The following is a 12,884-nucleotide window of genomic DNA, read 5'->3' as shown; positions in this document are numbered from 1 at the left end:
CCATATCAGCTTTTCTCAGGGGTAAACAATAATACAGCATAAAATCTTTATTAATAATGATGGGTTATTGTGTGACATGCATAGATTTGACACATTTCTGCACTAACACACTTGGAAACCTCTGGGCCAGGCACGTGGGACACAGAAAAAGGCGTGAGATAAAGATGCATACATCTTAAACTATCAAGTCATGCACTATTGCACTTTATGTCAAAAAAGACTGAAAAGACTAAATAGTCATTTCAATATTTCACATTTTATTTGAGTTCAAATAGCGTTTATTGCATGTTATTACATTAAATACATTTATTTATTCTCTTGAAAGATGCATGTCAGCAGGGATTTGGCTCATTACCAACAGGGTAAGTTTTCTGAGTTGAGTTCAGAATGCTTTTACTGAGCTGAGTTGCATTATTGTCTCTATTTATTTTATATTTGTATAATATTGTATTTATTTATTGTATTTATGTAAAATAAATGGTTAATTTATAGATTTTTTTAAAGAATAAGTGTAGTTTAGTCACCTGACGCTACGTGGCAGCACTGCACCTCGTAGAGTCTGCTGCGCTGAAAACCAATCAGAAGAAGAAGAAGTTTGCCTCGCTTTGATTGGATGTGAAGGATTTTTTTTTTTTTCAAGATATGGCTGAAACAACAGGACAAGAAGGAGCTAAAGGTGGACCACATTATACAAAAGAAAGATTAAAATACAGCCCGGAGGAGGAGGCCAGGCTGGAAAGGAAACATTTCTGGAGAATAATTGATGCTTTTAGATATTACAGGTATGTAAAGGTGTTTTGAAATAAAGACAGGCCGCGGGTGTTTTGTGTCAATACATGGCAGTGTTAGCAAATAATAGCACAGAGAAGAACACCAAGTCTAAAGAAAAAAAGGCTTAAACTGTATTTAAACGTTAAATAGCGACACCTTCTATTGAAACAACTCTGCTCGCTGCATTTGACCTCTTTTGATCAGCCCTTTCAGCCTTTCACACTGCTCACAACACACTTAAATACAGTGAAAGAGAAGAAAGTGAACCTTGTGCACAGCATGGTTATGATGATCAGTGTAGCTAGTGAGGCCTGGGTCTCAGCTCTGTGTCTTCCTGCCAGGATCCATGTTCAGGAGCAGGTCAAACGCGCGGAGCGTCAGTTTCAGAGTCTTCCGCAGCACCACCAGGATCTGCTGCCGGACGTTTTGTCCAACCTGGCCCGGATCGGCCAGTGTGCGGACCACAACCAGGAGGTGCTGCAGGCCATCGTCCACAACAGTCTCCACATGTTTGAGAACATGGAATACGGAGAGAGGGTAAGACTTAAATCTGCTGTATGAACTGTAGTCACAGATCCAGAGCTGGCTATTTCTACTTTTTTTTAAAAAAATTGTTTTGTCTGTTTCCTGTGATTAGTAAGACGAACGTGAGGACAACTATGAAAGAGATGAAGAATAGAAAGGCAGTTTGAGCCAGATGACTTACCTTTGGTGGTATGGAGATGTCTGTGGGAGAGGACAGTGCACTTTTTAACTCAATCTTTTGAGTGAGAGGATGCCTGAGGAATGAAGAAGTCTACTGCTTCTGATTTTCAAGAACAAGCTATGCAGAGCTGTAGCAACTACAGAGAGATAAAGCTGATGAGCCAGGATATTGGAAAGAGTTGTTGAAGCTAGGCTAGGTGTGAAGAGAGGTGATGATCTGTGAGCAGCAGTATGTCTTCATGGTGAAAAAGTGCACTATGGGTACAATGTTTGCTTTGAGCTGTGACGAGTAGCAGACAGGTATGTGAGCCTGGTGCAGGACATGTACGAGGACAGCAAGACAGTGGTGAGGTTGAGGTAAGAGTTAATGATGGGTTGGAGGTAGGCGTGCCTTTTCTTGTTTGCAGTGATGATGAACAGATGAGGTCAACCAGAAGTTTCCATGAGTTATGATTTATTGCAGACTTCACTGTGATCTGTAGTGAGAGTAGAGAGCCTGGAGAGGTGGAGGTATGCTCTGGAGAAAAGAGGAATGAAAGTCAGTAGAAAAGCAAAGCCGAATACATGTGTGTATGAGAAGGAGTTACCTGGAAAGGTGAATCTGAAAGGAGTAGAGGTAGTGAAGGTGGATGAGTTTAAATACCTGGGGTCCACCATCCAAAGCAAAGGCAAGTGCAAAAGATACATGGAAAAGAGAGTGCAGGCAGGGTGGAGTGGGTGGAGATGAGGGTCAGGGGTGACCGTAGAACAGCAGCATGAGTGAAAACGAAGGCTTACAAGATAGTAGTGAGTCCTGCTGTTATGTATGGTTTGAGCATGGTGGCACTGACAAAAAGACAGGAGGCCAAGCTGGAGATGTTAAGATTTTCATTGGGTGTGACCAGAATAGATAGGATTCATGGATGTAGTGAAGGAGACCATGCAGACGGTTGGTGTGACAGAGGAGGATGCTTGGAATGGGATGAGATGGAGGCACATGATCTTCTGTAGTGACACCTAAAGGGAGCAGATGAAAAAAGACTGTGACTTAATTATGTCTCCATTCTTTAAGCAGGAGGATCCAAGGAAGATTCGTCCATCCTCTACATTTGACATGGACAAACTTAAGTCCACCATAAAACAATTTGTGAGAGACTGGAGTGAGTCAGGCCAGGCTGAGAGGGACTCCTGCTATAAGCCCATCATCCAAGAGATCCAAAGACTTTTCCCAAGTGATCAATAGTAAGGAGCTTACATGGTAAATTGGACACACACATGCATGCCAATAAAGAGAAAGTCAGTGATGCTGAATATGTGCATTCAACTTTTTGTGTGCTATAGTTTCAACATCTTGGTGTGATTATGTGACTTACACAGTTTTTTTTCTATGTGATATGTGCATTTTGTGCATTTTATTATATCAGTGATGTGTCTAAGGTGAGCGTGCTGGTTCCGGGTGCTGGGCTTGGCCGTCTAGCCTGGGAGATAGCTCGGCTGGGTTACATGTGCCAGGGAAACGAATGGAGCTTCTTCATGCTCTTCTCCTCAAACTTTGTTCTCAATAGGTAACACTTACACAGAAATTCAAAGGCTGAACAGACACATAAACTAATATTTTCTTTTGCGTCTGTAATCGCTACTCTTACTCTCATTGTCAATCTTCACTGTTCTATTCAGGTGTGAAAAGGTGAATGCTCTGACCCTCTACCCCTGGATCCACCAGTTTAGCAACAACAAGCGATCCTCTGACCAAACACGACCAATCAGATTCCCTGATGTCAACCCTCAGAGCTTGTCACTAAATGCAGACTTCTCCATGGTAGCAGGGGACTTTGTGGAGGTCTACAATGAGCCAGGTAAATAAAATGTATCTTTAACCTATGAGATATCTCTAATAAAGGGACCAAGCTTTACTCATGTAGGTCGAAAGTATACGTTTTTACATCTACAAAAAGCACAATATAATTGACTCAAGCTTTTAAATGTGGATGTACCATAAAATATGCTCACTGGTCACTTCATTAGGTACACTTTGCTTCTGCTGGTTCAGATCTTCTCTGCCTTCATAACTGCTTTAATTCTTGATGGCACAGATTTAACAAAGTGCTGGAAACACTGAATACATCTCACTCATGTGCGCCTTAGTAATATTAGTATTAAAAAAACGCATAAAAGCATTAATAAATATTGTGTGTTTCTGGCAGAGTCCTGGGACTGTGTGGCTACCTGCTTCTTCATCGACACGGCTCATAATGTGTTGGAGTATGTGGAAACTATCTGGAAGATTCTTAAGCCTGGTGGAGTTTGGATCAACCTGGGTGAGTGTCTGTATTCAAACTATTAATAACTACTGCAGGTTGCATTCTAAGCAGCTTGTATCTAATTGTGTTGGCTCAGACACAAAAATAAACATGTTGAAAGTCAAGTTTGTGCAGATGGAGAATCCGTAGTTTGCATTACACATGGAAAGTATCCCTGGCTGAAGTAAGCCATATTTAAATTGGCTGTGCTTGGCCCTCGGCAGTGGAGGAACTCTGAAAGTGAAGAGAAGTCAGTCTCACTGGATCCTCATTAAGCTAAGCCAGTTATAATTGCTGCATTTTATCATTTCCTCCCCATTAAGGCCTTATTAGATCTTCTTCACTCACTGTAATATCTTTTTATAGGGCTGCATTTTGTTCACATTAGTAATTATTTATGTTCGACTTGTTTTTTTTGAGAAATAATGAGCCATAACAATAAATAGAGGGGATCTTTATACTTCAGTTTTTTTCTTTTTCAGAGTTTTAAAGTAAATTGTTTTGATTGAATAGAAAGGAAACATGAGTCTTACTTTCACATGGATGAGATTTTCTCCTCTTAAGTCGGTGAACTTAACAGTGTAAATGTTCTTTAATATTTTTAAGGTCCACTGTTGTATCACTTTGAGAACATGGCCAACGAGCTCTCAGTTGAGCTTAGCTACGAAGACATTAGGACAGCGATGGTCAGATTTGGCTTCCACATCGAGGTAACCCGAAGGCCTAATATTACCGCCTCAGCCATACGCTTGTCTGAAACCTTGTTCGAGAAGTAAAATCAAATCAAAATTCCTCCCGCAGGTGGAGAAGGAGTCAATGCAGACCACCTACACAGAGAACGACCGGTCGATGCTGAGATACGTTTACGACTGTGTCTACTTTGTTGTACGGAAGCCTGCAGAGCTGCAGTACTTCAACGGTCAAAACGAAGACCACCTACAAAACTCTCCACCAGCTGCTAAGTCGCCACGCCGAGAGGGTCCCGACAGCCCGACGTGACAAGATGTCTTTTGACAAAAAGAAGTGAAAGCATAAGAGCACAATCCTTGGCTGAGAAATGACAACAAAGGAAAAGGAACATTTTCCTTTTGGCCAGATATATTTTTAAAAATGTCTGCCCGAATCCACAAGACCTTGAAGTGGCTCAAAATGGGCAATGTAATATGAAGTAAGGTGATGTGATATGAATTAATGTGATCTGTACCATCTGAACAAAAGTCAAAGTACTGGGTCTGAGATGAATCACTTACCATTGGCTGCTACTTTGTGTTTGTGGTTTGTGTGTCAGCTGCTGGCCACGAAGACCATCATTTTGTTTTTAGGCCCCGTGTGTGCATGTGATAGGAGAATGTGATGTGAATGCCTGCTTTTGAAATCTTTCCTTTTTTTTCTTTTTTACTTTTTTCTTTTATGTGCCAATAACTACATCTGCTAATATTTTTTTATATTGTTTGTTTTGGACTGTCATCACACTTTGAAATAAAGCTGCACATTTTCAAAATGTGATTCTCCAGTTTTACTGAAACACATTTTCAAATACATTAACACCAAGATAACAGAAAAGACGGCAACAGGTCGATGATATCTAGAATCTCTATATACAAGTATCATCTTGTGAATGTTACCAATAAAAACAAAGGATTTGAAGAATCATTTTTTATGAAAGTTTGACCTTATTTGAGGTCAAACAGTTTTAAATAGCTCTATATAGCACTATTATAACCTTCAGATCAATCTATTGACCTTAAAGGAGAGGTCAGAGGTCAAATGTGACATTCTACTTATAATCTTTATAAGGTGTCCAAAAAAGTTGATTCTGTTTATCTGGATGTAGTGTTTTCAGTGGGAGAAAGGTTTTTGTCATTAATCTAAGTGACTTCTTTAGTTCAGCTGACTGCAGGTTTCCCCAACCTTTAAACAGTACATCTCTATAATGACTGAAATTAGCACCAATGACTAACAATATGGTGCGTGCTTTCTATATGTCAACAACAAACATGACACTTGTCATGTATAAGGCTTTTCTGTCAGTTTTCGACCAATAAATCATTGAGCTGACCTTGAAGACCTTGGTGGTTGTAAGCAAGATTTTAATGGATTTTATTGTTTTTACAGACAGAATGACACACGCATGCAAACACTACCAACAACATAACCTCCTTGGCGGATGTAATAAATACTAGTGACCTGGATCCACTGGCATCCATACATGCCCATGACATACCATTGGCTGCACCATGTTTGACAGATGATGTGGTATGGGTTAGAGCTCCTTCTCCATACTTTTCTCAAGATTATAATTAAATCTTGGTTTCATGTGTCCAGATATTTTTTCCAGAACCACAGAGGCTCTTTTAGATGTTTTCTGGCAAAGTCTAATCTGGCCTTCCTGTTCTTGAGTGTAACCAGTGGTTTGCATGTTGTATTAAAGTCTTGGTATTTTCCATTCACAAAGGCATCTCTTGATTAGTAGTAGCATTTGACAATAACATTCCTACCTCCTTGACAATGTTCTTCACTAGGATGGATGTTGTGAAGGAAAAAATTCTGTGATCAACTTTAGTTGTCTTTGGCAGACTTCCAGGTCTGGCCTGTGCATGTTTTTGTGTCGCTGATTTTACTACTCATAAAGTTCAATTCAGTTTTATTTATATAGCGCCAAATCACTACAATAATAGATACAGAGAAAAACCCAACAATCATATGACCCCCTATGAGCAAGCACTTTGGTGACAGTGGGAAGGAAAAACTCCATTTTAACAGGAAGAAACCGCCAGCAGAACCAGGCTCAGGGAGGGGCGGGGCCATCTGCTGCGACCGGTTGGGGATGACAGAAGGAAAACAGGATAAAGACATGCTGTGGAAGAGAGACAGAGATTAATAGCAGGTACGATTCAATGCAGAGAGGTCTATTAACACATAGTGAGTGAGAAAGAAAGGAAAAACTGAATTTATCATGGGAATCCCCCGGCAGCCTACGTCTATTGCAGCATAACTAAGGGAGGATTCAGGGTCACCTGGTCCAGCCCTAACTATATGCTTTAGCAAAAAGGAAAGTTTTAAGCCTAATCTTGAAAGTAGAGATAGTGTCTGTCTCCCGAATCCAAACTGGAAGCTGGTTCCACAGAAGAGGGGCCTGAAAACTGAAGGCTCTCCCTCCCATTCTACTTTTAAATACTCTAGGAACAGCAAGTAAGCCTGCAGTGCGAGAGCGAAGTGCTCTAATAGGGTGATATGGTACTACAAGGTCATTAAGATAAGATGGGGCCTGATTATTTAAGACCTTGTATGTGAGGAGCAGGATTTTGAATTCAATTCTGGATTTAACAGGAAGCCAATGAAGGGAAGCCAAAACAGGAGAAATATGCTCTCTCTTTCTCGTACTTGTCAGTACCAATGTTCCCTCTAATTTTTCATGTGTCTGAGCGAACACACAAACTCCCTGAGCGATCCCTTGGACCACTGTGAGCGACATCAGACGTGTGCACTGTGGTCACACCAGCATCTAATCCATCCAAGTTACATGGTTTATTAAAATAATCAAATTACAGCATTTACATTTATGTTAGACTACTTTTAAACTGCTTTAGCCCACTTACAATGAACATGTAAAAAAAATCTAGCCATTGGCCTGTGTAGTATGTTAACACTATTGGAAGTAAAAATAACTTTAACTCCAATTTCGAAAACACAACTTTTTTTTTCTTTTTTTTTTTAATAAAGCTCTGACTTGTATTATGAGTATGGGTCTGTGGTCTGGGAGAGAGTCTGTAACTCTCTGTCTGCAAAATACAACATATAATGACCAATGTTGGGCAATTAATTATATAGTTACTCCTCAAAAAAGTAACTCCGTTTGGCAAACAACAATGTTTTTTGCAGCTATTTTTTTTAATGCAGCCAAGGCATTTTTAAATAAACATTTCAAACTATTTACAGAACAATCAGCTGTTCTGCATCAAATTTGATGCCACACAAATTATTTGTGCCACTCCAAAAAATAATTTCTGTCCACTATGAGATAAAGGAGAACAGCCTGATACCTGCAGGCCTGACAACAGGAGATGTGTCACTCCTGTAACACCTGTAACATTCAGCAGTCGCCTCATTGTTCTGACACACACAACAAAACTATTGACTACACTACACACTAACTACACACTAACTACACAAGATTTGCGCTAAACGTCGCAAATCTCTCACATCTCAAAACACCGCCGTCACTCCTAAAACTTCCCCCCGTTTCTTAACAACTAGATGCCACGTTGCCATATCATTTTTTGATTGGTCGACACGGTACTTTTTTGGACGAATAGGAAAGAGAGAGGGGGGTGGGAGTTTGTTTTTGCTCACAGGCGGAGAGTGCGTTCGAGCCTTTTTTCTTATAAAACGCAGTTTTTACCGTTTCTTCCTGCAGTAAATATAAGCAACGATAGTATTCAGGAAGGAAACCAAACATTGCAGATATTTTTATCACAACTCTGGTTTTACGTGGCCCATCAACACAATTTAAAAACTGGTATAAAGTCCACACTTTTTCCGTCAGTTGTTCGCCTGTCCTGCTCACATCTCCAATGGCTGTACACGTTGTCAATAACGTGGCTTCACTCCACATCAGCCACGCCGCTTTGCTAGCTAAAACTCCGGTGTCGGCACATAAGGACGCTGTCATAGCCTGTCAACCACGTTGATTGGCTGCGTATACGAATGTGAATCGCATTATTGGCTGGACTATGGGATAAGGTGGCATCGTTCTAATCCCATACGGGAGCAGCCAGTCACTTACTGACTAACACTGCAAAACAGAATTGCTAAAGTATTAACTTTAATTTCAATTCAGGTTAGATTTTTTTGTGCGCAACGCAGATTTTCTGTGCGCAGAGACCGTGCCAGCAGTGCGCAATTGCGCACGTGCGCAGCTTAGAGGGAACATTGGTCAGGACTCTTGCTGCAGCATTATGGATTAATTGAAGGCTTTTCAGGGAGTTTTTAGGACAGCCTGATAATAAAGAATTACAGTAGTCCAGCCTGGAAGTAATAAATGCATGAACTAGTTTTTCAGCGTCACTCTGAGACAGGATATTTCTAATTTTACAGATGTTGCGCAGATGGAAGAAAGCAGTCTTACATATTTGTTTAATATGTGCATTGAAGGACATATTCTGGTCAAAAATGACTCCAAGGTTCCTCACAGTGTTACTGGAGGCCAAGGTAATGCCATCCAGAGTAAGAATCTGGTTAGATACCATATTTCTAAGATTTTCAGGGCCGAGTACAATAACCTCAGTTTTATCTGAATTAAGAAACAGAAAGTTAGCGGCCATCCAGGTCTTTATGTCTTTAAGACATTCCTGCAGTTTAACTAATTGGTGTGTGTTGTCTGGCTTCATGGATAGACAGGGTTTGGTGTCATCTGCATAGCAGTGAAAATGTATACTATGTCTTCTAATGATACTGCCTAAGGGAAGCATGTATAATGTAAACAGAATTGGTCCTAACACTGAACCCTGTGGAACACCATAGTTGACCTTAGTGTGTGAAGAGGACTCTCCATTTACATTTAAAGTGTGTCTGTGAAGGTTCTCAGTCATCCAGGTCATCATAGTCAAAGGAATTTGCAAAGAAAAGCGTCTGGACTTCTTTAAGTTGCTTGAAAAAAAAAAAAGAAGTCCAGATGCTTTTCTTTGCAAATTCCTTTGACTACATTTAAAGTGTTTTGTCATCTCTTTCAGAGGTTTACTTTGGTTTGTCAGCCTAATGTATGCTTTCTTTTTGGGCTTTATATTGAGAGTTCCAGTGAACAGCTACCAAATGCAAGTCCAAAACTTGGAATCACCTCCAGATAATTTATCTCTTTAATTTATCATGTAATAACAAGGGAACCAACCCCACCTGGCCATAAAACTTCATGAAAAATTGTCCAATCAGTTTTCAGCCTCTAAAAATGGAGGACTGTATAAAAACAACAGGCTCTCCTAAATTATTAATGCAGAACTTTTACCAAACCCCATGAATCTGAAGGCCTGCACTTCAGTCACATCTCAAGTGTTTTAGCTGAAAGATGTTGAAGGACAAAGATCATGAGGTCAAAACAGAGCAGAGATATATGAAAAAAGCACAAATGTTTAGTGACAATTAAATATCAAATAATTAATAATCTATTGATTATAATTAATAATCTATTGATTATTAATTATTAGCTGAATTAATTATGTTTTTCTTTAAGGGACTTGAAATGATGGATACATTTTAGGTGTCTAAATAAGTTATGCCAGGCACAGTGCTGGTAGTATTTCATAGGCTTGAAGATAGTTACAAATTATGGAACGCCAGGACTGCCATAATGAATTAATTAAATACAAAAATAGAAAGCTATGGATTTGTTTTTTGATATCAGCCGTGCAGACCCAGCTTGGAAAGCAGTGCATTAAGAGAGGCTGTAGTGAGAAATGAGACAGAATGTGAGCACATTTAGATCTAATTTGTGTGACTGGTCAATACTTTTTCTCTGCTTACTTGGGAGTTTAGGTTGTTCTTTGCACTCAGTGGTTAGGAATAGGGGTCTGGTGTTTAGGGAGTAGCATGGGTCAGATAGCAGGCCAGTGAAAGGCTCTATCCCATTCTTCACGCTCTTTGAGGTGTGTTCATACTTAGCGCATGAGCCCTCAGGGCTGGTCCACTGTTAAATGCATTAACGACTTTCCTCGCCCAGTGTGGTCTGTGTTTTTGTGAGTGCACATATTTTCCTGAGCCCTGATGTACACAAACCAATGAGTATCAGGCAGTGTTGTAAATTGCAGGAAGTAGGTGAGAGTTAAGTGATTGGAGCCTGGGTGCTCTGGGCGGGGCTAGAAAGCGGTGCTCTATTCTGATTGGTTCTTTGCAATAATTCTACTACCGGTGCTCCTCATTTCGAGATCGTACATCACTAAACACGCTCCTGCGCACTTTCGGAGTTATCCAGCAATCACAGGGATTTCAGGTTTTCTGTGCACATCAGTGGCGTACCGGCAGACTGCATGGCAAAGAGGCGCGCCGAGGACACTCTGCTGCACAACTCTCCCTCCAAGAGGTGTTACCGCTCCCTTTGCGCTGTTGACATACAGGCGGAGAGCATGGCTCCGTCCGGGGGCGTGAGTCCGCCGTCCCTCCTGGCTTTGCTGGGGACCCGCTGCAGAAAGAGGCCGCAATATTTCGACGAAGAAGAGACCGCTTCTTATCGCAAGACTTCACCCTGCGACGTTAGGAAGCGTGTAGTAAATGTTTTGGCGGTGCAGACGTCTGGAATTTTCCAGGACCGTCGCAGCTCCAGCTCAGTCACGAGCTCCCAGAAACGACCACGAGAGGACAGCGAGGAGCCAGACACCGCTGTTCAGAAAGCTGATGATAAAGTAAGTTATGGAGAATAAAACAGAAGTCGGGGATGTTCACGGCAGTTTTAGCGACCATGCAATAAAACTGAATTTGGTGTAATTACAGTGAGTGTCCACTAGATGTCACCATTTACACATTGTAGACTTGTTTTTAGTGTACTGTATATACCAGTGAAAAAGGGGACTGATTGGTCGGCAGGTAACAAAATGTGGTCATTGAGTTACTTTTGGACGTTACATTTCTATCTTTCTGTTCCCTTTCAGGCCGATGAGGACGCAAACACTGAAGACTGCACTTACAACTCCTTCCAGTATTGGAGGGTGCCCCTACCTGAGCTTGACCTTTCACTGCTAGAAGATGCAAGCGACCACTCCAAAACAAAAGACAAGTCAAAAGCATCTTCTTCTGACGCCATGGAGACTTGAATTTGATTGGTACAGCGAGGCCTATTTTAAGCTGTCTCTCCCCGTTACAAGCAAGGGAACGTGATGAGGACAATGTGATGTTCTTCAGCAAATAGAGGCATCAAGAACAGGTTACTTGAATTGCATCAAGGTGACATGCGATAACTGGAACCTGCCAAGGCTGCCTCGGTAGAGCAACACAGGCTTTTTTTCTTTTTTCTTTTCTTTTCTTTTTTTTTTTAAGTGAGCCACAGTCTGGTGCAAGATTTCACAGACCTTGAACTCACAGAAGTTGAACTTGTTTCAAACTTTTTATAGATCCAACAGCTTTGTGTGACCAGTATTTCAGAAAGCCTGATAACAGCACTGACTGATTTCCCGTGTTCAATGCTGAGCCCCTACTTTGCAAACCTACAGTTGAGTAGGATTGTATAAACATGTGTCTAACTAATTAGAGATCTAATTAAAGATGTATGCTTGGTCTGCAGATAATAGTTGCATTTCAGAACGAATTTGGTCCAGTTATGTAGGGTTGCACTTTTTAAATTGTGTGACTGAACTGTAGATGTTTGTTGGTTGTACATTTATTTAGTACACACCTGATTGCCAGTTACAGCTGGTTGTTACATGCCTTTGTATTCATTGGCAATAAAAAATATATATATTTGTGACTTTTCTTTTAATTGTTTGGTTTTATTTATGGTTTTATCAACGATAATGCTGACCACCCTCTACACCACATACTGGACAGGCAGCGGAGCACCATCTGTAACACATTCATACCACATGTATTCACATTTTATTAGGGCTGAAAGATTGTGGCCAAAATGATAATCATGATTCTTTGTCACGATTATTCAATTAGTGACAAAAAAAAAATGTTTTTATTGCACTGTAACCCCCCCAAAAATGCTTTCACATCTGTAAAGGTTTTTGTGTTAAAATTCAGCTCGTCCTCCTTATTCATCTAAATTTAGTATAATATTAAATTAGCAGTGGTTTCACTTTTGGCACAACTCTCACAGCTCTCTTTGCATACCATTTCTGTTTGGTTAACATCAGTTGTGCAGGGAACAGCTGTGGTTGGCGTATCCAGGCAGGTGGTTAGATGCTGCATTAAAAAGCACTTTGGTTTTAAATTTAAAACAGTGGACTGGGCATCGGATAATTGTGGAGCCATTGGCTGAGGTATGCACAATTACACAAGAACCGAGCTGAAAATCAGCTGCAATGGGTCTGATGCAGTGATGAACCTTCATTTGGCTGCTCCCTCAAGAGGCCACCACAGTGAAACATCTGCTTCTATCTGACCCCATCAAGAGCATCCTCTTCTGTTGCACCAACCCTGCAC

General features: G+C 40.8%; 2 protein-coding genes across 3 annotated transcripts; both read left to right on the top strand.

The window, feature by feature from the left end:
• Positions 1-3: 3 nt before the first annotated feature.
• Positions 4-5,256, top strand: carnmt1 (carnosine N-methyltransferase 1). 2 transcript variants are annotated; one of them, XM_031744222.2, is made up of 9 exons: positions 4-362; positions 641-782; positions 1,113-1,308; positions 2,531-2,697; positions 2,880-3,020; positions 3,133-3,311; positions 3,660-3,773; positions 4,362-4,465; positions 4,557-5,256. In XM_031744222.2, exons 1-9 carry the CDS (start codon positions 326-328, stop codon positions 4,752-4,754), a joined length of 1,278 nt encoding a protein of 425 aa, XP_031600082.1. In that variant the 5' UTR covers positions 4-325; the 3' UTR covers positions 4,755-5,256. The 2 variants fall into 2 exon arrangements, with proteins under 2 accessions (XP_031600082.1, XP_031600073.1); XM_031744213.2 differs by having other exon boundaries at positions 2,528-2,697.
• Positions 5,257-10,631: 5,375 nt separating this feature from the next.
• Positions 10,632-12,216, top strand: wu:fa19b12 (uncharacterized protein LOC560551 homolog). Its single transcript, XM_031743260.2, has 2 exons — positions 10,632-11,146; positions 11,393-12,216. Exons 1-2 carry the CDS (start codon positions 10,775-10,777, stop codon positions 11,552-11,554), a joined length of 534 nt encoding a protein of 177 aa, XP_031599120.1. The 5' UTR covers positions 10,632-10,774; the 3' UTR covers positions 11,555-12,216.
• Positions 12,217-12,884: the final 668 nt, after the last annotated feature.

This window comes from Oreochromis aureus, linkage group 12 (assembly GCF_013358895.1).
Source record: "Oreochromis aureus strain Israel breed Guangdong linkage group 12, ZZ_aureus, whole genome shotgun sequence".
Taxonomy (NCBI): Eukaryota; Metazoa; Chordata; class Actinopteri; order Cichliformes; family Cichlidae; genus Oreochromis; species Oreochromis aureus.
The sequence above is the reverse complement of the archived record's forward strand: the minus strand, read 5'-3'. Positions and strand labels throughout refer to the sequence as shown.

What these genes read in the sequence shown, in the direction of transcription:
- carnmt1 (XM_031744213.2), top strand. Translation starts at nt 326, where the DNA reads ATGCATGTCAGCAGGGATTTGGCTCATTACCAACAGG. An exon ending in GATGCTTTTAGATATTACAG is followed by an intron (nt 783 to 1,112) that starts GTATGTAAAGGT and finishes TCTTCCTGCCAG; the next exon opens with GATCCATGTTCAGGAGCAGG. An exon ending in CTTTTCCCAAGTGATCAATA is followed by an intron (nt 2,698 to 2,879) that starts GTAAGGAGCTTA and finishes TTATTATATCAG; the next exon opens with TGATGTGTCTAAGGTGAGCG.
- wu:fa19b12 (XM_031743260.2), top strand. Translation starts at nt 10,775, where the DNA reads ATGGCAAAGAGGCGCGCCGAGGACACTCTGCTGCACAACTCTCCCTCC. An exon ending in TTCAGAAAGCTGATGATAAA is followed by an intron (nt 11,147 to 11,392) that starts GTAAGTTATGGA and finishes GTTCCCTTTCAG; the next exon opens with GCCGATGAGGACGCAAACAC.